This window comes from Hyla sarda, chromosome 2 (assembly GCF_029499605.1).
Source record: "Hyla sarda isolate aHylSar1 chromosome 2, aHylSar1.hap1, whole genome shotgun sequence".
In the NCBI taxonomy this organism is placed as follows: domain Eukaryota; kingdom Metazoa; phylum Chordata; class Amphibia; order Anura; family Hylidae; genus Hyla; species Hyla sarda.
Window position 1 is genome coordinate 221,428,577 of NC_079190.1, and position 27,642 is coordinate 221,456,218.

At 40.4% G+C, this 27,642-nt stretch overlaps 1 protein-coding gene across 1 annotated transcript in view; it reads right to left on the reverse strand.

Moving 5' to 3' along the window:
- CASTOR2 (cytosolic arginine sensor for mTORC1 subunit 2) overlaps positions 1-27,642 on the reverse strand; it is a 165,020-nt gene that overhangs the window by 57,014 nt on the left and 80,364 nt on the right. The window contains exon 2 of the mRNA XM_056556442.1: positions 19,119-19,189. Coding sequence (XP_056412417.1) covers positions 19,119-19,189 — 71 coding nt within the window. The remainder of the gene's footprint in view (positions 1-19,118; positions 19,190-27,642) is intronic.

The following is a 27,642-nucleotide window of genomic DNA, read 5'->3' on the forward strand; positions in this document are numbered from 1 at the left end:
TACTATTTGTAATTAACATGCACAGTTGGAATAAACCACAATTTGCAAAAAGATGGTGGATATTTATGTCCTTCCATTGCAATAATAAATACCCTTATGTAAACTATGTACTCCTCATGAGCCTATATTGGTCTCTATAAGCCCAACTCTAGTAATAAAGACTGGGTAATAAATAATGAACTAGTAAACATATACACTGGTACTGCAACATCCAACTTGATAAATGATTGGTGTCTTACCCATAATGGATCTGTGTTCACTTTCCACCGCTACTTGCCACCACTAGGGGTAGTGGTGGCAAGTGAACACAAATCCCTTTTGGGTAAGACACCAATCATTTATCAAGTTGGATGTTGTAGTACCAGTGTATTTGTTTACTAGTTCTTTATTTATTACCCAGTCTTTATTACTAGAGTTGGGCTTAGAGAGACCAATATGGGCTCATGAGGAGTACATAGTTTACATAAGGGTATATATTATGGCAATGGTGGGACATAAATATCCACCATCTTTTTGCACATTGTGGTTTATTCCAACGCTGCATGTTAATTACAAATAGTAAGATTTCTTCTGTGTTTTCTGGCTCCGCATTATATAGGAATTCCTGCCTGTAATATTCTATATAATGTGTTGTTAATAAATTTTATATGTAATAAAACTGATTAGGGATTTCGGGGAAATGCCGAAACAACTAAAAATGTACCGATAATGACCACCTCCCCTGCCCGCCCACAGCACAAGTTGCAAACACTGCCAGTGGCAGAGGCACTCGTGGGCGGTGCAGGGGGGGCCGGCCGCAACATCTGAGGGGGGGGGGGGGGGGGGGGGGGGGGGTCACGCTCTCCGGGATAGGAATACTTCTTTTTATGTGCCCGGGCCGGCTCCCGTGTGTGGCTGCAGGTGGGGGCCGGCCAGAGCATATAAAAACTAATACTGTATACTAAAAACCAGGGGGCCTCCAGCTGTTGTGAAACTACAACTCCCAGCATGCCCGGACCGGCAAAGTCTGTCGGGGCATGCTGGGAGTTGTAGTTTCCCAACAGCTGGAGGCCCCCTGGTTTTTAGTATACAGTATTAGTTTTTATATGCTCTGGCCGGCCCCCGCCTGCAGCCACACACGGGAGCCGGCCCGGGCACATAAAAAGAAGTATTCCTATCCCGGACATCCCTGTGTCCCGAAAAATCTTTTCAGGACATAAGGATGTCCACCGGTCACTCACCATTCCCCAGCGTCCTCCCGCGATCCTCCTTCGGTCCTTCGCTTCTACGCCTCTATGGTCGTACACACGGGACGTCACGGACGTCCCGTGCGTACAACCATAGAGACGCAGGAGGACCGCAGGATCGTCGCAGGAGAACACACGCCGGCCGGGGCCTGGTAAGTGACCGCGTCATCTTCTTGAGTGTTCCGGTCACCGCTCCCCCGGTCCCAGCACCTACTGCTATGGTCCATGGGCCATAGCAGTAGATGTGACCCCGGGCCGGAGGAGCGGTGACCTGATCACTGTGGGGGCAGCAGAACAGACATACAGCCTCCAGCCATACACTGTATAAGGCTGGAAGCTGTATGTCTGTGGGGTGGGGGGAAGCTGCCTAATATTGTTGGGGGGGGGGAGCTGCCTAATATTGTTGGGGGGGAGCTGCCTACAAATGTGGGGGGGGGGAAGCTGCCTAATATTGTTGGGGGGGGGGAGCTGCCTACAAAAGGGGGGGGGAGCTGCCTACAAATGGGGGGGGAGCTGCCTAATATTGTGGGGGGGGGGAGCTGCCTAATATTGTTGGGGGGAGCTGCCTAATATTGTTGGGGGGAGCTGCCTAATATTGTTGGGGGGAGCTGCCTAATATTGTTGGGGGGGAGCTGCCTAATATTGTGGGGGGGGGGGAGCTGCCTAATATTGTGGGGGGGGAGCTGCCTACAAATGTGGGGGGAGCTGCCTAATATTGTTGGGGGGAGCTGCCTAATATTTTTTGGGGAGCTGCCTAATATTGTGGGGGAACTGCCTACTATTGTGGGGGAACTGCTGACCTTATGTGGGGGGGAGCTGCCTAATATTGTTGGGGAAATTCTGACCTAATGTGGGGGAGCTGCCTACTATTGTGGGGGAGCTGCCTACTATTGTGGGGGAGCTGCCTACTATTGTGGGGGAGCTGCCTATTAATGTGGGGGAGCTGCCTATTAATGTGGGGGAGCTGCCTATTAATGTGGGGGAACTCCCGACCTAATGTGGGGGAGCTGGCAATCTAATGTGGGGGAATCTAATGAGCGGAGCGCTGCATTTTACCAGAAGACGGGGAGAAGTCATTTTCGGTTTCGGCCGGACATTTTTATTTTTTTTTTCGGTTTCGTTTCGGTTCTGAAATTTCTATTTCGGTGCACCTATAAAATTGGTATTTGTATGGAATCATAAACTCTAGTCATGTTTTTTGGTATGCAATGTTGTGAATAGAGGATTCTGATATTATTGCAGTAATGTAGACAGAAAAATTGAAATACATAGAGATTTTCTGTTCATAAGGACCGTTGTGTCTAATTATAGCACTTTTTATTTATTAATTATATAATTTAAAAATTGAAAATACCCCAATTTGTCACACGTTTAATTCCAGATTTTAATGAAAAATAGAGATAAAAAAGGAAAGACTAGAAGAAAAACAAAAACAAAAAAAACGGTACTTACTTCGTGGCCCCCCCTCCCACCGCCACTGCTGAAAATTCCCACTCATCGGCTGCATAAGTAATCTGCCTCAGCCACTGATTGGCTGAGTGGGCATTTACGTGTGTCAAAATGTTTTTCATAAACAGCTTGTGTGCACACTGTTATGATTTTTACAAAACTATTCCCATTCCTACTAAACACCAGCTGAAAACTTGCTATGGAGTGTAAAACGGGAGCATGTTCTTTCTACATACTGCTATGAGAGGAGTGCCAAAAATAGCTTAGACAGTGATCAAACAGACCATCGGCCTTAATTCTTCTAATCTTATATTTATGTACCGTATATACTCGAGTATAAGCCGACCTGAATATAAGCCCAGGAAAAGTTATTGACTCGACTATAAGCCTAGGGTGAGAAATACATCATCCCCCTGTCATCATCCAGACCCCCGTCATTAACACCCTCATCATCATCACCCTGTCATCATCCCCCCTTCATCATCACCGCCTGTCATCATTACCCTGTCATCATCCCACACCACCCACTTCATCAGAACCGCTTTTCAATGTCTGATTTAACAGTGGTCTGCAACCTGTGGACCTCCAGATGTTTCAAAACTACAACTCCCAGCACTACAATTCCCATCTGGAGGTCCACAGGTTGAAGACCACTGCGGCCTTGGTCATCATCCAGACCCCCCCCCCCCCCTTTAGTTTTGTACTCACCTCACGTTCATGAGCAACGTCCCTGTGCGTCATCGTCAAGGCAACATCACTACTCCGGGGCCAGGCGCGAAGCACGGAGAAGAGGCCCCCCCGGTGAAGATGGACAGCCTGGAACGACTATCCCTCCCCACCTGACGGTCCCTGCAGCACAGCTGGCCCGGACCAGCTCACCCTAACGTCCCGCCGAGCGGAGGTGAGTACAAAACTAAAGGGGGTGGGGGGGGGGGTCTGGATGATGACCAAGGCCGCAGTGGTCTTCAACCTGCGGACCTCCAGATGTTTCAAAACTACAACTCCCAGCATGCCCGGACAGCCGATGGCTGTCCGGGCTTGCTGGGAGTTGTAGTTTTGAAACATCTGGAGGTCCGCAGGTTGAAGACCACTGAGGGCGGAGAGTTCACTCGAGTATAAGCCGAGGGGGGTGTTTTCAGCACGAAAAATTGTGCTGAAAAACTCGGCTTATACTCGAGTATATACGGTATTTATTGTCTCACTGTATATGAAATAAAGATAAGCTAACAGTGTTGCTGATATGTTGAGAGCTTGAAATACCGACATCTGGTCATATGTCTCAATAATTGTATGGCACTGGGTGTTTGTACTGAGAGCTGGAAAAGTTCTGTTATTCCTGTTAGAGTAGGTCAAAGCACGAGGCGGGGAGAGGAGACCTTCTTAGAAAACTAATGAGATTTCACATTATGCAAATCAGAATGTTTGTTGTCAATTTTCTAGGAAGATGAGAAATTGATTACCTGGCTAATTAAATGTGACAAAGCCTCCACAATACAAACTGTTGTTTTCTTATCTAATACAGAAATAGACACAGGCGTTAATTGATGCATCACCTACTAATCAAAGAGTCCACACAAGAATCAAGGCGATCACCAATAAGGACATGTGCTTGCCCGGAGCTATGCAAAATGCTGTTTACAGACAAAACCTGTCAACAAAGCCAAAGTCGACTTGAAATAAGATTGTTGGAAAATCATGGCTTTGTTCAAGCTGAAGCACAGGCATGGATAAAGTCCAGTAAGTGAGGAAGGGCAGCACTCTGTGCTCTCCTGTATGATAGGACTCCTCTGTGCTCTCTCCTGTCTGATAGCGCTCCTATGTGCTCTCCTGTATGATAGGACTCATCTGTGCTCTCTCCTGTCTGATAGCGCTCCTCTGTGCTCTCCTGTATGATAGGACTCCTCTGTGCTCTCTCCTGTCTGATAGCACTCCTCTGTGCTCTCTCCTGTATGATAGGACTCCTCTGTGCTCTCTCCTGTCTGATAGCACTCCTCTGTGTTCTCTCCAGTGTGATAGCACTCCTCTGTGCTCTCTCCTGCCTGATATTTCTCCTCTGTGCTCTCTCCTGTCCTACCAGACAGAGGAGTGCTAGTCTACCCTCACTTACTGGACTTTGTCCATGCCTGTGCTTCAGCTTGGACAAATCCATAATTTCATAAGCCATGATTTCTATGAAGAGGAAATAAAATGTTCATATAATATAAATATATATATATATATATATATATATATATATATATATATATATACACACACAACATATGAGAGAGAAAGCACCTTGGCACCGCTGGAATTCCTAGATTCAAATGCCCACTGCAACAGCTGTGAATATCCTGAACTCCTCGTGTAAAGCTAAGGGTGGTGCTGCACGAACTGATATATAACATTGGCAATAGCATGTAGAGAAGAATGAATCGGAGCACTCACCCAGTGGAAGTATGCAAAATCTTCAGGCTTTATTCAGAATTGGAGCAGGTAACAAACACAGTGCAGGAGAGAGGGTTGGCGTGGGGGGTTGGGCAAACGGACCGTGTTCGCGCGAGTTCGCGCTTCGTCAGGCCACTAGTGTGCTTCCGTGCAGTAGGTGTTATATAACACCTGAAGCTTGTTACCATGGCAAAGGATGTAAACAAACCAAACACAGAAAAGACAAGGTAACAAAGCATAAGGTAGATTAAAAACAACTCTAAAACATGCATGTGAATGCGATATAACAGGGATAGATATGATAGCAATAAATACAAATGTATAAAAAACATGCTTCTTTTAAACGGTTTACAGAACAACTTCAGATCTGTCATTTAACCCAATCGGGCCCGTAGCATTTAATTTAGCTATCCACCTTGCTTCCCTAATGAGAAGCTGTCGGTGTCTATTACCTCCCCTTCTGGACTGATTAACTCTTTCAAGGGCTGCAAAACGCAATGCTTTCGGATTGCCGGTGTGAACAGTTCTTACATGGTCGATTAATCTCGTGGCTCCTATACCACTAGTTATGGATTTAACATGTTCGCGAATGCGGTGGTATAGGGGGCGAATAGTTTTGCCTATGTAAAATAGGCCACACTCGCAAAATATAGTATATACCACGAAATTTGATCGGCACGTAAGGAATTGCTTAATATTAACTGTTTCACCTCCCAATTTTATTTCTTTTGCTTTACTATTTAAAGGACAAAATGGGCAATTACCGCATGAATAATTGCCTACTGGAATAGATGCAGATAACCAATTTTTCTTTACTTGACTTTTTTTATTACTTTTCATCTTTAAATAATCGTGAATTGTTTTATTCCTTTTATAGGTAATTATTGGTTTATTTTTTGTAGAATCTTTTAATTCATTATCATGTTGAAGTATGTACCAATTTTGGTGTATAGCTCGTCTGACAGCTGAATTCATAGGGGTATACGAGCTATACACCAAAATTGGTACATACTTCAACATGATAATGAATTAAAAGATTCTACAAAAAATAAACCAATAATTACCTATAAAAGGAATAAAAAAATTCACGATTATTTAAAGATGAAAAGTAATAAAAAAAGTCAAGTAAAGAAAAATTGGTTATCTGCATCTATTCCAGTAGGCAATTATTCATGCGGTAATTGCCCATTTTGTCCTTTAAATAGTAAAGCAAAAGAAATAAAATTGGGAGGTGAAACAGTTAATATTAAGCAATTCCTTACGTGCCGATCAAATTTCGTGGTATATACTATATTTTGCGAGTGTGGCCTATTTTACATAGGCAAAACTATTCGCCCCCTATACCACCGCATTCGCGAACATGTTAAATCCATAACTAGTGGTATAGGAGCCACGAGATTAATCGACCATGTAAGAACTGTTCACACCGGCAATCCGAAAGCATTGCGTTTTGCAGCCCTTGAAAGAGTTAATCAGTCCAGAAGGGGAGGTAATAGACACCGACAGCTTCTCATTAGGGAAGCAAGGTGGATAGCTAAATTAAATGCTACGGGCCCGATTGGGTTAAATGACAGATCTGAAGTTGTTCTGTAAACCGTTTAAAAGAAGCATGTTTTTTATACATTTGTATTTATTGCTATCATATCTATCCCTGTTATATCGCATTCACATGCATGTTTTAGAGTTGTTTTTAATCTACCTTATGCTTTGTTACCTTGTCTTTTCTGTGTTTGGTTTGTTTACATCCTTTGCCATGGTAACAAGCTTCAGGTGTTATATAACACCTACTGCACGGAAGCACACTAGTGGCCTGACGAAGCGCGAACACGGTCCGTTTGCCCAACCCCCCACGCCAACCCTCTCTCCTGCACTGTGTTTGTTACCTGCTCCAATTCTGAATAAAGCCTGAAGATTTTGCATACTTCCACTGGGTGAGTGCTCCGATTCATTCTTCTCTACATGCTATATATATATATATATATATATATATATATATATATATATAAATAAATATCAGAAAGGTTAATGTTTTGCCAAAATATACAACATATAAAAAGTGTATTGTCAATAATGACCTATAGATTAAGTCAATTTCTTATGTTAAATGGCCACTATCCATTCAGCAAACTTCGCATTAATCAATAGTAAAATAAAATGTTAGAAACATTTGTAATATATCTTATCAGAGAACATTTCTTTCCCTGCTTATCAGGGTACTTTCCAGGTAGTGTTTACAAGACAGACTTGTAGCTCACTGAGGGATCACAACATGCTGCCAATACAAGTCTAAAGAGAAGGAAGAAGCAAGGATGGAGATTGGGAAGGGGTGAGTTGAGAGCGCCAGAAGTTGTAAAGACTGTAAATAGACTACTCAAGAGCTTACTCTGTGTATTTGTTCTCACTCCAGCACTTCACAGCTTAGACTACTCAATCAACTTCTAACCTCTAAACTGCTGCTTCTAAAGGTGTGTATAGACTTATATATAGTATATAGGCCTCATAGAGGCAAGACTCAACTAGGGGCCACTGTGTAAAGGGAGTCAAAGGTAGTCTGAAAACTACCTACAGTGTTATCACAGGCTCAGCTATATCAAGGATATACTGTGTGCACATTCAATTAAGGGCATTATTTTTGTTTATTTATTCATTTGTGCATTTATATATGGTAATAAACTACTATTTGTTTAAAACAAATTAGAACAATTATTGCTACGTGTAACTGTAGTTTTACTCAGACTAGTCAGTTCTGTTTTTTGGTTGGTTTCCAAAAATTGGTATAAATATCAGGTAACTTTAAAAGAGAGATTGAAATTTACGCACTAAACAGCCTCAATCTCTATCTGTCTAGTAGCACATAAGAATACCCATAGTCATGAGTTCATTTTGCCATGGCTGTTAGTAGTACTCATAAGGTGGGCTGCAGCAGACTTAAAGGATTAGTCCAGTCCTGAAAAACTTATCCCCTTATCCTAAGGATTGTGGACAATGTCGACCACCATACAAAGCAGCGGCTGACACGCCCCTTCAATACAAATCCATGGCAAAGCCGGAGCGCTGCCTTCAGCAATATCCGGCTCTGCCATAGCGCTGTATTGAGGGGGCGTGTCGGCCGCCGCTTCGTGCAGTGGTTGACACACGCTATCGGGCCATACGAGAGATCACGAGGGGTCCCAGAAGTTCTTAGGATAGGGGATACATTTTTCAGGACTGGACTACTCCTTTAAGAAGTCATCACACCTTGAACCAATTTTTACTAAAAGGTTAGGCACCAGCAGTTAATTGTAGATGGGTTCAATAGGTACGTACGGTATGTTATTCTCTCTCATTACTTAACAAAAGGACTGACTGGCTTCATTGATATGTATGTAAAGAAGCTCAGCGTTGGGAAAGAGGACACAGGCACAATCTCATATATACATATTTTAGAGGAACATGATAAAGAGATTAAGATGTTGACTGAAAAAAAGTCAGATCCATGGAACTACTGCAAACATTGTGATGCCAGATACAGAAGACAACTTCAAAGGTTTTGTGAAGTCCATGCCTTGATGATCAGACATGTTTTGGTGGCACAGGGGGGGAATCTATTAAGCTGGTAGTTATAATGTCCTGGCTGATTGATATGTGTGTGTGTATATATATATATATATATATATATATATATATATATATATATATATATATTTATATATACACAGCTTAGTTAATAAAAGCTATTGTATGCCCACTGTATCCCCTACCCATTTCTTTGCAGCTGCTGTATATTCTGCCCAGCAACTAATGTTCACACAGCCTTGTTCTAGACTGGGTCTTTGTCAGCAGCAGCAGGATCTCTGTTATACATCTGCCAAAAATAAAGCTTCCCCCTCTTCCAACACTTACGAAAGATAGTTGCTAGGAAGTAAGTCTAGAAATGTTTACTTCCACCGGCATCATTATCTAGCTGTCCATTGTCTGCATTTGCCTCACTCAGCGTTTATTAGTAGAGCCTTAAGTCTGCTACATCCCAATTCTGCTGAGTATCACCACATTAAATTCTTTAACTTACATATCTGCAGCAGCTGAGCCTCAGAAATGCTACAAATTCTCCCCATGATTGATTATGCTCATGTTTAATTGATACCCATTGTCTCTGCCAATTTTTCACGCCACCGGCAGCAGTTAATTAAAGTGCTTTAGATATAGCTGCAATCCCTCTGCCATTGAAAAATACTGCAACGATGACCACAATGACTGGCACCACATTTCAAATAAAAAAGTATGTCTGTGTGCCATGTATGAGTGATTTCTAGGCCAATAGACATGGCAAGAAAGGACAGATAAAGATTAAGAAGGTTCCAACATCTATACATGTATGCACTGATGTATAGAAAGTGTTTACAGTGAGAATAAACACCCTTCTGTAATTTGCAAACAATTGGCCTCATAGGAATTTGGCATCCCTGTCAGAGATCTGGAAATGTTCAGTACATCCCATAAGATTGAAATGTTCCCAAACAAAATCAGCAGCAAAAAAAACAACAAACAAAAAACACAGGTAATTTCACATATTAGGGAGGATTTTGTGCACATCTTCCACCATTGATTTTGGTGCGGTATATGCAAATTAAAAGAATAAAATAAAGAGATTTTACCACAAACATAAATACAGATATGGACAGAGAATACTTCCTAAAATGACTTGAAACTGATAAATGAAATAATAAATTACAACGTACTGAAAATTTTATGATGGGCATTGCTTTTGAATTGTCAACAGAATCCTTTTGAGAAACAAAATAATGAAACTGTCCTGGACAAAAATAATGGTCCCCTGAACTTAATATTTAGTTGTACAACCATTCGAAGAAGTCACGGCATTTAAAGGGGTACTCCACCCCTAGACATCTTATCCCCTATCCAAAGGATAGGGGATAAGATGTCTGATCGCGGGGGTCCCACCGATGGGGACCCCAGCAATATAGCATGCGGCACCCACCTGTTTCTTGTCCAGAAGCGCTGGAGAGTCTGGATCGCGACCACGAGAACGGAAGTCCGTAACGTCACGACTCCGCCCCCGTGTGACGTCACGCCCCGTCCCCTCAAAGCAAGTCTATGGGAGGGGGCGTGATGGCCGCGATCAGACATCTTATCCTCGATCCTTTGGATAGGGGATAAGATGTCTAGGGGTGGAATACCCCTTTAAGCAACTTTTGTAACTCTCAATGAGACTTCTGCACTTGTCTCCAGGTATCTTGGCCCACTCCTCATAAGATACTGCTCCAGCTGTCTCATATATGATGTGTGCCTTCTCCGGACTGCATGTTTCAGCTCCTTCCAGATCTTTAATAGGATTCAGAGTGGGGCGTATAGAAGGCCACTTTGGAATAGTCCACGGTTTTGCTCTTAGCTATTATTGGGTGTTTTTAGCAGTGTGTTTTTTGTCACTATCCTGTTGGAGGAGCCATGACCTGTAAATGAGACCAAGCTTCCTGACACTGGGCAGCACATCTCAATCCAGAATGCCTTGATAGTCTTGAGATTTTATTGTACCCTGTACGGAGTCGAGAAGCCCTGTGCCAGATGCAGCCCTAAAGAATAACTATAACCCTGCTGTGCTGGTATGCAGATTGTGCAAATAATTTCATTCTACATTCAGCACAGCAAGGGGAAGAATATTATGGAGGCAGCGATATGGGGAAAGTGCAGCAGGGACACCCGCAAGGAATTAAGGACTATCTATCAGAGGAAAAGGAGTCAGCAAAACACCTGAAAAGGTATGATTTCAGCCAGAACAATAGAACACCTCATAGGCATATTTATAGGCATTTGGAAGTTTTTGTATTTTGTAAGTAAAAGCTTTAATGGAACAACACCTTTAAAGAAGTACTGCAGCAATAGACACGTATCCTCTATCCGCAGGATAAGGGATAAGTGTCTGATCGTGGGGGGGGGGGGGTGTCCGACCGATGGGACCCCCACGATCTCCTGTACGAGGACCGGCACTGCACTAATGCTCGTGTCGTTGACCTCACTAAGAGGTCGACAGACATGCCCCCTCCATTCAGCTCTTTGGGAGAGGCGGGGATGCATGTTTAAAGATCATAGATTTAAAAATGAGTCCATATGGTGTCAACCTTTGTTCATGTCTGTTATTATCATACGGACCCATGTGTAAATTTGTGATCTTTTCATGGGTTACTTCTATCTATACATTAAATCCATAGACCGGATATTGATTCTAATGCAGTGATTTACCAAAATAGCATCAGAACCTCAGTACCAATACAATATTAGAGCCTCACAATATAGACTCCTGGAAACATATCCGGCATGGATAACACCAGACATAGGAATAAAAGGTATACAAAAATGATTCTATGGGCTGAAAGATAAAAGTGTCATACATGCCTGGATATCACATCTATTGAGGAAATATACCTCTGAATCAGTGAGGCAATCTGTTTGTTCCCACCCACTTTCCTATTGACTATATCAAGACGATGAGGTGAAATTAAAGTATTCTATTAAATCTACTATGCATTTTAGAATGCATTTTTATTAAAACACCTAGTGAATTGTGAGGCTCAATACAATTTTATGGATGATTTGGTTAGAATATCAGTCATTTGTATGATCAAGACCATCAAGCAAAAATCAGGGTTAATTGCAAATTGTAACATATTATGAGCAATGTTTTTTATTATCTTCTTGCATATGCTCATTCTACTGAAAAGGAAAATGAAATGTATTTCCATTGTTCTGTAAAGCACTAAACAGGTATTTATTATTCTGACAGCAGGATTCTATTGAGGTCTACCACTGTGCTCTTCCTTTTCACAAAAAATTTTCACGACTCAATAACAACAAATGAGCGTTAAATCTTCACCAGGGAGAATATGAACACCCTGGATTTAACTGGCACAAGTATTGAGATATAGCATGTGATAACCTGCAAATCCCAATTACCTGCAATTGAAAGGATTTTACTGAAACTTTTCTCTTGAAAGATGATTAATGATGATGTAATCCCTCACCAGAGGAAGATTAGTACAAGGAACTATGCAGCAGCAGATCCCGTCTTTCATCACGTCGAATTCAGAGAATTACACAGCATGAACTGAACTAAAGCAATGACTGCTAAATCTTTATGTTTTTAAATGACTTACTATTCCATTTACTTCCTTTCAGCTAATCTTGCTCATGCCATACCACATGTCCTAACTCATGTGCCCATGAACAAAATTAGCGACAATGAGAATAAAAATATACACCAATAGAAAAAGTGACAAGCTGAACTGAAACAGTAAAACAAGATATACAGTCATAATAATATAAATTTAAAAAGGAATAATAAAGAACATCTATATTTCTAGTTCAGAGCTCTTTAATTCATACTAATCCAGGCAGGTATTGTCCAATTCCCTGTCCATGATCCCTGCTACCCAACATAGCGCAGTGTTTGTTTACTTTGTTGTACATTACTAATCCATGGGGGAAAAAAAAGAAAAACACAACAAAAAACAGTCCCCAATTGCCTTCTTCTACCCTCCAGTGCAAGAGCTAAACCAATGCTTTTTTTGGTTTATTGTGCTTGCTAATAGGAGTATCCACCTGTTTATCGGAACAAGTACAGTAATGTATAAATAAAAAGTCATTGTTTAAGTTTAGGAGTGGTCTTTGAGATTTTAAAACTTGACCCATTTTCCAAAAAACAGGTCAAGTTTAAAAATAGAAATAAGTAAAAAGTCTTTAATATCATTATCAAATGCCTCCCTCATCAGACTTAGATGCAATAATGCAAGACATTATGCAATACATCCATAGAAATACAGTAACCCCTTGAGATACGATGGCCTCGACATACATTCTTTTCAACATACGATGGCCTCTCTTTGCCCGCCCCTTTTTTTTCTTAACATAGTTTTTGTCACATTTTATTACTTTTTTTTTTTTTTTATGTGATGTGACCAAAATCAGCAATTTTTGAGTTACATTATTTTTTGCGTTTACACCGTTCACACGGCAGGATCTGAAACAAAATAATTTAAAGGGGTATTGCAGGCAAAACCTTTTTTAATATATATCAACTGGCTCCGGAAAGTTAAACAGATTTGTAAATTACTTCTATTAAAAAATCTTAAGCCTTCCGATAGTTATTAGCTTCTGAAGTTTTCTGTCTAACTGCTCAATGATGATGTCACATCCCGGGAGATGTGCATGATGGGAGAATATCCCCATAGGAACTGCCCAGCTCCTGGGACGTGAGTCATCAGAGAGCAGTTAGACAGAAAACAACAACTCAATTTCAGAAGCTAATAACTATTGGAAGGATAAAGATTTTTGAATAGAAGTAATTTACAAATCTGTTTAACTTTCCGGAGCCAGTTGATATATAAAAAAAAGTTTTGGCCTGAAATACCCCTTTAATAGCTGGGATAGTTACGCACGTGGCGATACCAAATTTGTTTATTTTTATTATTTTTTATTCTTTTCTATATGGAAAATGGGAAAAGGAGGGTGATTTAAACTTTTGTGGAGGGGGTTAGTGGATGTTTATTGAAAATTTCCATAGAACTTCATTGATCTGTGTGCTCTGCAATCATTTGGTTGAGCCTGCTTAGCAAGGTTCAATCAAAAGAAGTGCCACGGACCCCAGAGATGCAGAGGTAAGCTCTCCAGCTACCTCCACAGTGGATCCCCCCACATTCGCGCTGTGTGTGTGTGGGGGGGGGGGACTTGTCCCACTGGACCACCAGGGAGTGTTAAGCCACGCCCACCAAAATTATCGGTGGAAATGTCACTCGGCCGAAAATGCTAAAAGGGGCATTTTCGGCCAATAGTTTTCAGCGGCCAAAATTTTGGTGCATTTCTACTTGTAACCTTTCATATTAGTTGAGCATTTAAAACTTGCGTTCATACTGTATATCTGAATAACTGACCAGAAAAGCCTTTGGGGTTACTTTGGGTATCTGTCATTGTTACATTCTACTGTTTGACAGGTAACTTGTTGTTTATAAAATTCTGTTTTGGCAGCAGACACTTTGATATTTATGCAAATTAAAAAAAAATTCTTTCATGTTTTTCTTTACCAATATACCTTTTTGTATAACTGTGTACAATATTTATGAATGCTTTGAAAGAAAGGATGTCTAGTACAGAAGATGTCTAGCACAACCTTAAGTTGGCAACAGAAAAAATGCATGACTATGTTCACACGACCAGGGTTTGTGACTTTTACCAATAAATCTAGTCATCTTACTGCTCTTCTGAGCTGGACTTGTTTTTTTTGTTTTTTTTTAACCCCTTAAGGACTCAGCCCATTTTGGCCTTAAGGACTCAGACAATTTAATTTTTACGTTTTCATTTTTTCCTCCTCGCCTTCTAAAAATCATAACTCTTTTATATTTTCATCCACAGACTAGTATGAGGGCTTGTTTTTTGCGCGACCAGTTGTCCTTTGTAATGACATCACTCATTATATCATAAAATGTATGGCGCAACCAAAAGACACTATTTTTGTGGGGAAATTAAAACGAAAAACGCAATTTTGCTAATTTTGGAAGGTTTTGTTTTCACGCCGTACAATTTCTGGTAAAAATGACATGTGTTCTTTATTCTGAGGGTCAATACGATTAAAATGATACCCATTATTATATACTTTTATATTATTGTTGCGCTTAAAAAAAATCACAAACTTTTTAACCAAATTAGTACGTTTATAATCCCTTTATTTTGATGACCTATAACTTTTTTATTTTTCCGTATAAGCGGCGGTATGGGGGCTCATTTTTTGCGCCATGATCTGTACTTTTTTTTGATACCACATTTGCATATAAAAAACTTTTAATACATTTTTTATAATTTTTTTTTTAATAAAATGTATTAAAAAAGTAGGAATTTTGGACTTTTTAAATTTTTTTTCGTTCACGCCGTTCACCGTACGGGATCATTAACATTTTATTTTAATAGTTCGGACATTTACGCACGCGGCGATACCAAATATGTCTATAAAAAATGTTTTTTACGCTTTTTGGGGGTAAAATAGGAAAAAACGGACATTTTACTTTTTTATTGGGGGAGGGGATTTTTCACTTTTTTTTTACTTTTACTTTTACATTTTTTTACATTTTTTTTTACACTTGAATAGTCCCCATAGGGGACTATTCATAGCAATACCATGATTGCTAATACTGATCTGTTCTATGTATAGGACATAGAACAGATCAGTATTATCGGTCATCTCCTGCTCTGGTCTGCTCGATCACAGACCAGAGCAGGAGACGCCGGGAGCCGCACGGAGGAAGGAGAGGGGACCTCCGTGCGGCGTTATGAATGATCGGATCCCCGCAGCAGCGCTGCGGGCGATCCGATCGTTCATTTTAATCGCGAACTGCCGCAGATGCCGGGATCTGTATTGATCCCGGCACCTGAGGGGTTAATGGCGGACGCCCGCGAGATCGCGGGCGTCGGCCATTGCCGGCAGGTCCCTGGCTGCGATCAGCAGCCGGGATCAGCCGCGCATGACACGGGCATCGCTCCGATGCCCGCGGTTATGCTTAGGACGTAAATGTACGTCCTGGTGCGTTAAGTACCACCTCACCAGGACGTACATTTACGTCCTGCGTCCTTAAGGGGTTAAAAGGGGTACTCCGCCCCTAGACATCTTATCTCCTATCCAAAGAATAGGGGATAAGATGTCTGAACGCGGGGGGTCCCGCTGCAGGGTCCTGCGATCTCTCCTGCAGCACCCCCATTCATGAGCTCAACGGAGCGAAGATTGCTCCATGGCTGATGAAGGGCAATACAGGAAATCGCGGGGGTCCCAGCGGTCAAACCCCCAGTGACCTAAAACTTCGAAGGTCGCTCCATGGCTGATGACGGGCAATACAGGGGCCGGGGTATCGTGACATCACGGCTCCGGGCCCTCACTTCTTACAGGAAATCGCAGGGGTCCCAGCGGTCAAACCCCCAGTGATCTAAAACTTATCCCCTATCCTGCAGATAGAAGTGTATCAGCATGACATATTTCCTTTAACAATAAGAATTCTAGGCCCATAAGAGGTTTATTTCACTCTGGGTTTTGGCCCATGAGTTATTGGTATTGCAAAGTAATCAGTCCCTCATCCTCCCAGTAAAGGGAAATTTGCTGGTTGTATTTTGAGGACTTTAACCAGTTTAAAGTTTAAGTACAAATAAAAAGATCACTATCAATCATTTGACACTTACAAAAAAAATATACATCATACAGAATACTCATTAGATTATATATGAATAATAGAAATGTTATACACCAAACACAGGAAGACTCACAATAATGTGTTTTACACAATCCGGTAAAGGAAACCAATAGAGCTTGAAAATGGCCAAGATGTCTTATGGAATTGAAGTTTGCCCAGCAAAAATAGCTATTGCATTAGATTAGATAAATGATTCCATACAGAAATAATATACAATGAAACACCTCTTTGAGACCATTGACAACCCCCATATCCAGACCAGATTTTCAGTCTACTACAATTTATGCTTAGTGGGCTTTTTTTTTTTTTTTTTATTAGAAAACCAACCCTATAGAAAACCACTTTTCAATGCAATTTTGGGTGGTCTTATCAAAAAGGTTTTTTCTGTACTGTACTGTACTGTAAAAATGATGCATTAACTGGTAAAGTATTTACATCTGATTTTCATTTGAAAGTCTTGCCAAAATGTGATTTGCTGAAGCTGATGGTGGTGGCCTTCTGCTCACACTAAGGAAGCTGACAGTCCAAGGGCAACATATAAAACACAACTACAAGATTATGATTTATGGCAATGTAAGGTGGTAAACAAGCAGACATGACATTTAAGAAGGATTTTGTTTTTGAAGTATAAATAGCTCTTTTATCCAGCATAGACCTCTGAGCATGGAATAACATTAACCACCCACACAACTGTTCAGAATAATAAAAAACAAAAACAAAAAGGCCCCTTTCATGCAGAAAAACATGAAAGCTTTTAAAGTAAGAGGAACACTTGGGACAGCTGTATCATGCAGGCCATAAACATGAAGTAAATCAGAGACTGTTTTCCATCCCAAAGAACAGGTAAGGTTATTTATTAGGATCTAAATTAAAACTATTCAAACGCCTTGCAATCTCTTAACAAAATTAAATAACTAAAGGAGGTTTCTCATGGTAATAATATTCATCAATTTGCAGTGTATAAGATTATTAGAACATATGTCTGTAAGACTAGATCATGCCCAACACCATATGCAGTTGAAAGAGTATCTGTAACTGTTACCTTGCCTATGAAATTACATACAGTATTCTGATATATTCTCAACATCAACATGCATCACATTACCATGAGGGAACCCCTATAACTATTCCATGACTACTGTAAAACTACAGAACTCCAGTGTGAAACATTGATCTATACAGTGTTACTAACTTATTTTATTTTTATTATGGTTTCTATGGGGTAGGGGTAAAAGAGTCACTAAGTATCCCCCACATGGGCATATTAGGCTTGCAGATAGTAGAGAGTGAGTCCCTACTGGTACTTAGTGGTGGTGACTGCTCAGGTGACAGTCTAGGCCTATATTTAGGATAATGGACACAAACTAATGGCACGGATAGTTGGGAAATCGGGAGGTTGTTCAAGAGCACTGGGTCAAGGGAAAATGGACTTTATTCTAGAGTTGCTTTTTCTTTTTTTTTTTTGCATATTACCGTATTTAGCAAATATCCCAACTAGCCATTAATTATCTAAACATTTCATTTTCATTTAATTTGTATTTTCAAATTGGAAGAAGATTAACTTACTTAACTATCAGTCAGGCAGAGACAATTTTACTGTAGAAGGGATGCTGACACTTTCCAAGTCTCTGCTGGATATAAAAACCTGAGGTAGTTCACTTGTTTGCAGCTATAACATCCTAAGTGTCAGTGTTCAGTTTGGTTCTGTCACAGAATTGTCACCTTTCCCTCCAAAAATATGTTAGGTGCTTAAAATACAAATACATTTCCAGGAGAACGTTATATCAAAAGTAATTCCATCAACTTTTTTTTTTTTTACCTCAATATGGTATAGACACACACAAAATTGTATATTTCATTATTAGAAGATGTGGTAACTAAGGTCATAGGAACTTTATAGTTTATAGATTAGAGGGCAGGTCAGCAAAGATTCTCGTTACACTAGTTACATTGTTTGTAATATAAAAAAAAAATCTATAATTTTATAGGAAAATTCTCTATGAAAATATGCAAAAAATTCCACTGTAGTACAATACATTCAATAATATTTATGCATTTTTTTGGCAGTGTTACAAGTATTTCCACACCATTTTTCTCCTAGCCCTCCAATAGCTCAGGTTGGTTATTGCAGTTGTAGGTCTGGAGCCAGGGATTTGCTACACAGACTATAGCTGACAGTAGAATATACTGTATGTATTAAATATATATATATATTACTTGTCTCCTGACAAGGATAAGATGTCAGATCACGGGAGTCCCGCCGCTGGGGTCCCACGGGATCACGGCTGCAGCACCCGGCATTCATTACTGCTCAGAGCAAACTCGCTCTGTGCGTAATGATGGGCGATATAGGGGCCGGAGCATCGTGATGTCACGGCTCCGCCACTCCTGATGTCACAGCCCGCCCCCTTAATGCAAGTCTATGGAAAGGGGCGTGACGGCCGCCACGCCCCCTCCCATAAACTTGTCTTGAGGGGCGGAGTTGTGACGTCACGATGTTCTGGACCCTATATTGCCCGTCATTACGCACAGAGCGAGTTCGCTCTGTGCAGTAATGAACGCCGGGTGCTGCAGCTGAGATCACGGGGGTCCACAGCGGCGGGACCCCCGCGATCTAACATCTTATCCCTATCCTTTGGATAGGGGATAATATGTCCTGGGGATAACATGTCCTGGATAGGGGATAAGATGTCCTTTCATAAAATATAAAATGCCTGTTTTAAGGCGTAAAAAAAAAGTATAGTAAAAGACATACCCATTTTGTATAACCAACTTTCAAGTGAAAAAACAAACATACCTAGAAACCCTTCTTCATCCACAATAATTGTATAGTCTTCTGGAGTTTCAGTTAGGCTGAAAAACTTGCACCTATAAGGGGTGAAATAGAATAGATTAAGATTTATGTATAGGTTCACACCATCTTCTAAAGATTTAGTATTTTTTCACTGACATTATGGCATCACAGGGGTTTATGCAGGCAGAAGAGATCAATGTATACAAATGTTTTAGCCTGCCCTCTAAATGCTTAGGCATCTCAGAGAACTCATACTTTAAAGGGGTATATCTTGGGGTACTCCCCCCCCCTCCCAAGACATCTTATCTCCTATCCAAAGGATAGGAGATAAGATGTCTGACGTCATGCCCGCCCCCTCAATGCAAGTCTATGGGAGGGGGCGTGGCATCACACGGGGGCGGAGTTGTGAAGTCACGATCTTCCGTTCCCGTGGTCGGGACCCAGACCCTCCAGCGCTTCCAGAGCAGAAACAGGTGGGTGCCGAATGCTATATTGTGGGGGTCCCCAGCGGTGGGACCCCGCAACCAGACATCTTATCCCCTATCCTTTGGATAGGGGGATAAGATGTCTAGGGGTGGAGTAACCCTTTAATAAAGCTGGAAGGACACAGGTTACTAGTCAAGGGGGGCAGTCCTCCCGGCTGCATTGAGTGACGTGTCTCTCCTAGGAAGAGACAAGATGTGACAACCTCCTGTGACTATGTACCTGTGGATTGGTTAAGGTATGGTTTCCCTTTTTTTATTTTAGATAGCAAATGATATCCAAGGAAAGATATTTTAACAATCCATTCGATTTAAATAGTCATAAAAAAATAAATAAAAAAAAACCCACAAAAACAAAATCAGCATAGGCTACGACAATGTAGTTCTTAGCGAACCATAGTCCACCGTGCAACATAACACAACATTACTTCCACTTGAGCAGTAATGAAATGAACGGCCATACAATAAAAGTCGTCGCTGCAGATTTTGAGCAAAAATGAGCCTTCTGTAGTATTTAATAACTTATATTACCACTCTTAACATTGTCTTTAATAGTAAGATAGTCCAGTGTTTTGTCTCCAAGCATCTCCTCCTGCCTGGTAGACCTGCAGCATGTTAAAAAAAATATGTCTGTTTTATATTGCCAGCTCACAGAATTCCAAATGTATTATTGGATCAGCAAAACTTCACTGCAAATAAAATCTTAACCCATCGTACAATTGCATCAGTGTGGCTCGCCCACTAACACCCCCGCAATCCCGACACACACACACACATTCACTTATTTTACTAATAGAAGTGTGAATCTGTGTGATGGTCGGCACTTTCCTGCACCTCTTAATAAATGCTTAATCTATATTATTAGCAATTAAACAGTTTAGGCAGCAGCTCATCACAGCCAATATTATTCCTCAAGTTGCAACATCATTGCCAAACACAGATTCCAATGTGAGAAGACTGTTATATATAGCAACTGAAACATGTTTTTCTTAGATGACGGGCCCCTAACTCTAAAATAACACTTGGCTTCTGCAAAACAGATATTAATAGCATCCACAAATATATACTATTTATAAATAAATATATAAACAAATATTACCACATCCTGTTACACAAAGTACAATATATAAAAGATTTATGTGACCAATATTAAATGAATTCAATCTTATGTTATAGTTAAACATGGTCTTTTAACCTTTAAAAGCCCAGTACCAGCTACAGACATGACATTCCAACCATGTATCCTTACTTATAACTATAAACAAAATAGGGCAATGCTCACCCTGCTGTCAGAAGACAACACATTGAACCTTGACAGCCCTCATTATAATTAAATGGGACCCGTAAGGTGGCATTGGTGTCTGTTGTGTTTTGGATTCCTCACTGTTTCATGTTCCGAAGAGGGGAATAAGAAGGGAAACAACGTTTACTGCATGCCCTGCCCATTTACATTAATGAAGGCAGTTCTTAGGGCAAAAGTGGGTCCAACCCAGTACCAGTAAGGTATACCTAACAAAATGCCCAGTGAGTGTACGCTTCTTAGTAAGGATATAGGGGGAGATTTATGAAAACCTGTCTAGAAGGAAAGTTGCTGAGTTGCCCATAACAACCAATCAGATTGCTTCTTTCATTTTTCAGAGGCCTTTTCAAAAATGAAAGAAGCGATCTGATTGGTTGCTATGGGCAACTCAGCAACTTTTCCTCTGGACAGGTTTTGATAAATCTCTACCATAGACCCGAGGCAAGATCATCCTTGTATACAGACCCCAGATCATATTCTTCCTATATACAGTACAGTTGTCAGACAACTCCCTTACAAGCCTGGTAACTGATTTCACAGAGGCACATTCACAGTGTAGGGTCTGTCCCAATGAGGTCACCTAATCACGGTGGGATGGTCCAAACTATTTGGCCAAATGGTGAGCAAAGCACCTAAACTTTTTAATTTTTTGCATTGTAGCAATATAGCATTTCATGTTTTATCTGTATCTTTGTGCTATCAGTGTGCTGCTATAGTCTCCTGTTTATATAAAAAAAAAAATTATTTAACCCTCTTAGTTTACAGATACCAGATCCCCATAACAATTTGACTGGCCTGTATAGAATGAGGCTCATAAATAATGGTGACAGTGGTGGTAGGACATGCACAGCAGAGGCAACAGGTAGAACAGAGAACCTGACATTCTTATAACTTGAGGGGAACTTGTATATCCAAGATAGTTGTTATATATTTTATAGAATATAAATAAAATATCAGTAATATATATTTGATAACCAGAGCAGTATGATGGGGAAAAGGGTAGCTCAGCAGAAATGACTTAGAACCTTGTTTAATAAACCGAATGAATACTATAAAATACGGTCTAACTTTTCAAATAAATCTGAGTTGCTTTCACATCAAATAGTGATCTGTTTCTTACATACCAACTTCACCACACCGTGGAATACCTAAATGTCTTCCCCATAAAAAATAAAAGCTATAAAATAATATTTAAGACATTTTCCCTAAAGTGTAACACTATATTTGGAGATCACTCCAGTGGTTTTATGATCACATGCATATGTTGTACACAGCTGTGTCAGCAAATGGAACTTTGCTCACAAAACATGTACTGGTTACATCATTGCTTCAGCAATCCTCTCAGTCTAGCCCCATTCATTTATATCAAGACCGCTTCTCTTATTACTGGTGATTATATAAAGACAGCTTTGTCACTATTAACATTCTTCTATGGGGCAAGTTAACAGCACTAAAGATCCAATACTGTATTGGTCTGTATTTTTTAGACAAAATAATATGTGCCAACCCAGCCTGATCGACACGACTAAAGAAGATTAGTGTGGGCCCATGAAGGTACACCATTGGCCCTTGTATTAGAAAGCGGGGTGGAGAAATCTGGGTTTATCCAGCTTGGAGAAAACTTGCTCACCTTTATAAACTGAAACAACCTACTCACTTTCTACTTAATAGGCAACTATGCCTGAGGTTTCCTGTGAGTGCCTGGTAGGCATATGTGAGGATGGTTAATGTGAGCATGGTTAATATGGTTTGTGTAAATATGCCTAAAGGATAGTCAGTTGGGGGGCCCCCTTACCAAAATAAAAAGAAGAAAGCATGTCATAAGTCCAAAAGGAAAAAGTTAATTGTATCTCTAAATCCACAAGATTCAACATCATCATAAGCCCCTCTGGTGCCTTTTCTTGTACTATTAGTGATACTTTTTTTTTCTTATTGACTAATATTATAAAAACTAATGTATGCAATCAATGGTAATTAGAGCTGAGCAATTTTTTTTAAATTAGTTTCGGTCCGAATTTATTTGCGGCGAATCGCAATTAAAAACGGCTATTTCTGGGCTACAGAGAGGCTCAATACGGGTGTAGAACATGTTGCCTTGCCGTAACACACATAGGGAGTGTGCTGTGTTAGTGAAATAATACTGCTATTCAGTATGACATGCAGATTACAGGTATTGTTATTAGAAGCACTGCCACAGAGCGTCTGGATGTGGCAGCAGGGGGACCATATGGCGTGAAAATTGAAGAGATTAAAGAGATTTTTTTAAATGCAAATTTTATTTCATTTAATTTGAATTTATTTACATTTTTTGAGTACACATTCTAGGGAGCATCTAGCTGTCTGTCCACCACGAGCTACCACCTGTTCCGACCCTTGCCTCTCAGCACCCCCACAACCGACTGTCTTACTCTGTGTGGAACTGCAAATGTTTCATTTAATCAGTTATGGTTCATTGTTATCCCTCCAACCTGTTTAATTGGATTCTTCTGGTAATTCCAGAGTTAATATAAAAGACGATGACCAGTGAGGAGTGAATTTCTAAAAAAAAATTTGATTCATCCGATTTGATTCGCTCATCTCTATTGAGAAGTCTGGTGCCAGCAGCCGTGGTAATTCCAGCTTCAATAGTGTCAAATTTGCTCCAGTGGATAAGTTGCTACAGTGAAAAAGCTTGTACTTATATCTTAAAATCGAGCTGGCAGTTTTTGTAAATTTCTTATAATAAAATCTTTTTTTTTAATTTTTTTTTACATGCAATGCTCCATGGTACAGTTCTGATGATCACATGTATTTTTGAAGGTGAACAGGGGTCACCTCGGGCACACTGACTGGTCTCCTGCAACATAGCAAATTGCAAAGCACTGTAGATTATGACACATTTTTAGAATTGTAAATATTTACTCTTTATACAATCAGTGGTGCAGTAGCTCTTCAGTGGGATTGGACTAGATGGGCTAAACTTAAAAAGGTTCCAAGCATTAAAACTTACCATACATAACGCTTGGCAATGCATTATATATATATATATATATATATAGTGAAATCTTTCTCTTCACCATCCTCAGGCGATGTTTCTCCCCCCAATAATGTGAGGATATGAAGTTGTAATGTCTCCCCCGCCACCCCATAAGTACCCCCTGGGTGGGGATCTATACTTACTTGGTCCCGTCTCTCCAGCCATAGTAACAACTGCTTAGCATGACTGATGGGCCGTGTCACAGCTCTGGTCCGTCTACTTTGGCAGAGCGTTATATATGGTAACATCTAATGCCTGGTTCTCTTTTAATGTATTACAACAATTATCCACATCTCTCACTGGTTAACCAGTGATTCTTCCTTACGCCACTTTTGGTAGGTACTAACCACTGCATACAGGGAACAGCCAAAAAGAAAAAACTTCTTGTTCTAACAAAGCTCATACCCAAATTAACTCAGATCTTTACATTTGCTCATTTTATCTCCTTTCAAAGCACCGACTTTAAGAACTGAGTGTAGTTTTCACTTACTGCATATCCCTTGACCTATGCCTTTGTCATGTTCAATATTTTCTATTTTATTGTGCGTTACTGTTATGGCTGATTGGTTTATAAATTACATTATTGTGTAGTTTAAACATATTACAAGTATAGACATAACCGGGTTCTTATAAACCTGGCCAAGCTGTAGGTGGGAGCCACCTATAGTTAATCCATTTTACATTTGTTTTAACACACAATTCACTCAAACATTTTCAGCATTTAATATTGGTCCAATGAAATAAACAAAAATAACCTAAAGAAGTGTTGTTTTAATATGCATAACAAGGATTGGATGAGAAGTTACTTCTCAGCATTTGGAATGATAAAAAACGAACTTTTTACAGGTTCTCATAAACTACATTGTAAAAACTCTGCTTAGCAAGTCAGTCTAATATGCAATCTTATAGCTAAATGGCCTGAATAACTCAGTGATATGTTTTCATCTCCGGGTAGCTCCACATAATTAAAGTCATGAACCTTGGTGAAAGATCCTGCTTTCTTTCAGCAGTATTCATGAAAATGCCTCAGAAGGTACTTGGCTGGGTCACATTGCATGACCAAGAGAACAGTGCTAGATCAAGCATGACAATCTCACAGTGTCAGGATGAATCCTACTGGGTTTGCATGGCATATTTATGTCACATGGATTTATTATATTAAAATTATCCATTTTCAATGATTTATCCTACACTGAAGTAAAACCCAATTATACAGTAACCTGAAAGAATAACCTTTGAGCAAGTGCATACTTTTACCACTGTCCAAAATGGAAATTGTGAACAGTTAGAGAGATAAATTGGAATAAGTTAAATTAATGGATGTAGATTACAGCCCTTAAAACTACACTAACTTGTACATCCGTAACCACTGTTTGTAGCTTTGATCTACAAAACAGGCTTCATTTAGGCAAAGTGATCTATAAAGAAAAATTAAAGGGGTTGTCTGGTTAGAAAACTATCATATACAAAAATTCTGTCTAAACCTTGACAACAAAAGTGACTACACACCCAAGTGAAAATGTCCAAATTGGGTCTAAAATGTCAATATTTTGTGTGGCCACCATTATTTTTCAGCACTGCCTTAAAGCGTACCCCTCAGATCCAACAAAAAAAAAAATGTTTTTAATATATCACTCAGTACCTAATCCTGACCATGTACAGTATGTAATTTTTATGTGTCTAGTGCCTTTATTTTTTTATTACACTTTTAATTTAGCTCACTAGTCTGAATTCCTCTCAAAGGGAAGGGGCGTGGCCTCACTGTGAAGGTCTCCGCCCCCTCCCTCAGTATGCTGTCTGCTCACATCTCCCCTAGCATTAGCAAAACTGCAATTCCCAGCTTGTCCTCACTGACATTAGCGGGACACAAGATTACAGTGGGAGGATTTTTCCTCCAGCGGTGAGCCCGGCACTCACAGCTGTCAGTCAAGGAAGTGTTTGACTGGCTTTTTCTGTATGTAATACTGAACATTTTCTAATGAAAGCAATTGCAAAACCTATTGATTTTTCATGCTTTAAAACATAAACAAAGTTTTAGTATCTGACAGTGCCCATTTAAGCCTCGTGGGCATGGAATTCACCAGAGCTTCACAGGTTGCCACTGGAGTCCTCTTCCAAGCCTCTGTGACAAAATCACAGAGCTGGTGGATGTTAGAGACCATGCAATCCCCCACCATCCGTTTGAGGATGCCCCACAAATGCTTGATGGGGTTTAAAGGGGTACTCCGGTGCTCAAGAGCGTTCTGAACAAAATGTTCAGAGCATTCTGAGCTGGAGGCCACACACCTCGTGACGTCACACCACACCCCCTCCATTTATGTCTATGGGAGAGGGTGTGTCAGCCGACACGCATCCCTCCCATAGACATGAATGGAGGGGGTGTGGCCATTATGTCATGACCACTGCCACAGGATGCCAGTGTTTGTTTAGTCCCGCTGCTGGGGCCCCTTGCAATCAGATGTCTTATCCCCTATTCTTTGGATAGAGGATAAGATGGCTAGCAGCGGAGTACCCCTTTAAGTCTGGAGACATGCTTGGCCAGTTCATCACTTTTACCCTCAGCTTCTTTAACAAGTCAGTGGTTGTCTTGGAGGTGTGTTTGAGGTGGTTATCATGTCGGCCCAGTCAAATAAGTGTCTTGATCTCATCCGACCACAGGACATGGTTCTAGTAATCCATGTCCTAAGTCTGCTTGTCTTCAGAAAACTGTTTGCAGGTTTTCTTGTGCATCACCTTTTAGAAAATGATTTACTTTAAGAAGACAGTGACCAAATCATCATTCTTTTGACTCATAAGATGTATATTCAAATAACTGTATTTCACTGAATTTGCTAATAGATTTCGGTAAAGTTTACAAGATGTTTCATGGAATCCTGGCTTCAGAAGTCTCATTCCTAAGCTCTATATGCGGAAACAGCAAAAGGTTAGGGGTCAAAGAGGAACATTGCTGACTAGGTCACTTGAAGGAGGTACTAACCCAGACACTATTACACCCAGCATAACCCTCATCAATCATCATCACCCTTAGTGCTTACAACATGCACATCTTGTAATGGACTTCCTGTCTGGTCAGGACAATATAGTCGGGAATTCAGCCAACTTTATGTACCTGCCACCACACAGTCTTGACTACAACCCCTATCTAAAGTTGGCTGAATTACTGACTAGAGTGTCCTGACCAGGTAGGAAGTCTGTAACAGGATGTACACAAGAAGTTGGTCTAATGAAGACAACAGAGCAGACAATTTGCATTAAAGGGGTACTCTCCTGGAAAAAAATTTTTTTTATCAACTGGCGACAGAAAGTTAAACAGATTTCTAAATTACTTCTATTTAAAAATCTTAATCCTTCTAGTACTTATCAGCTTCTATTTGCTCCACAGGAAGTTATTTTCTTTTTGAATTTCCTTTTCAGTCTGACCAAAGTGTTCTCCGCTGACACCTCTGTCCATTTTAGGAACTGTCCAGAGCAGGATAGGTTTGCTATGGGAAATTGCTCCTACTCTGGACAGTTCCTAAAATGAACAGAGGTGTCTGTAGAGAGCACTGTAGTTAGACAGAAAGGAAATTCAAAACGAAAAGAACTTCCCGTAGAGCAAATAGAAACTGATAAGTACTAGAAGGATTAAGATTTTTAAATAGAATTAATTTACAAATCTGTTTAACTTCATGGCACCAGTTGATTTAAAAAAAAAAAAAAAAATTTCCAGGGAAGTACCCCATAGAAAGC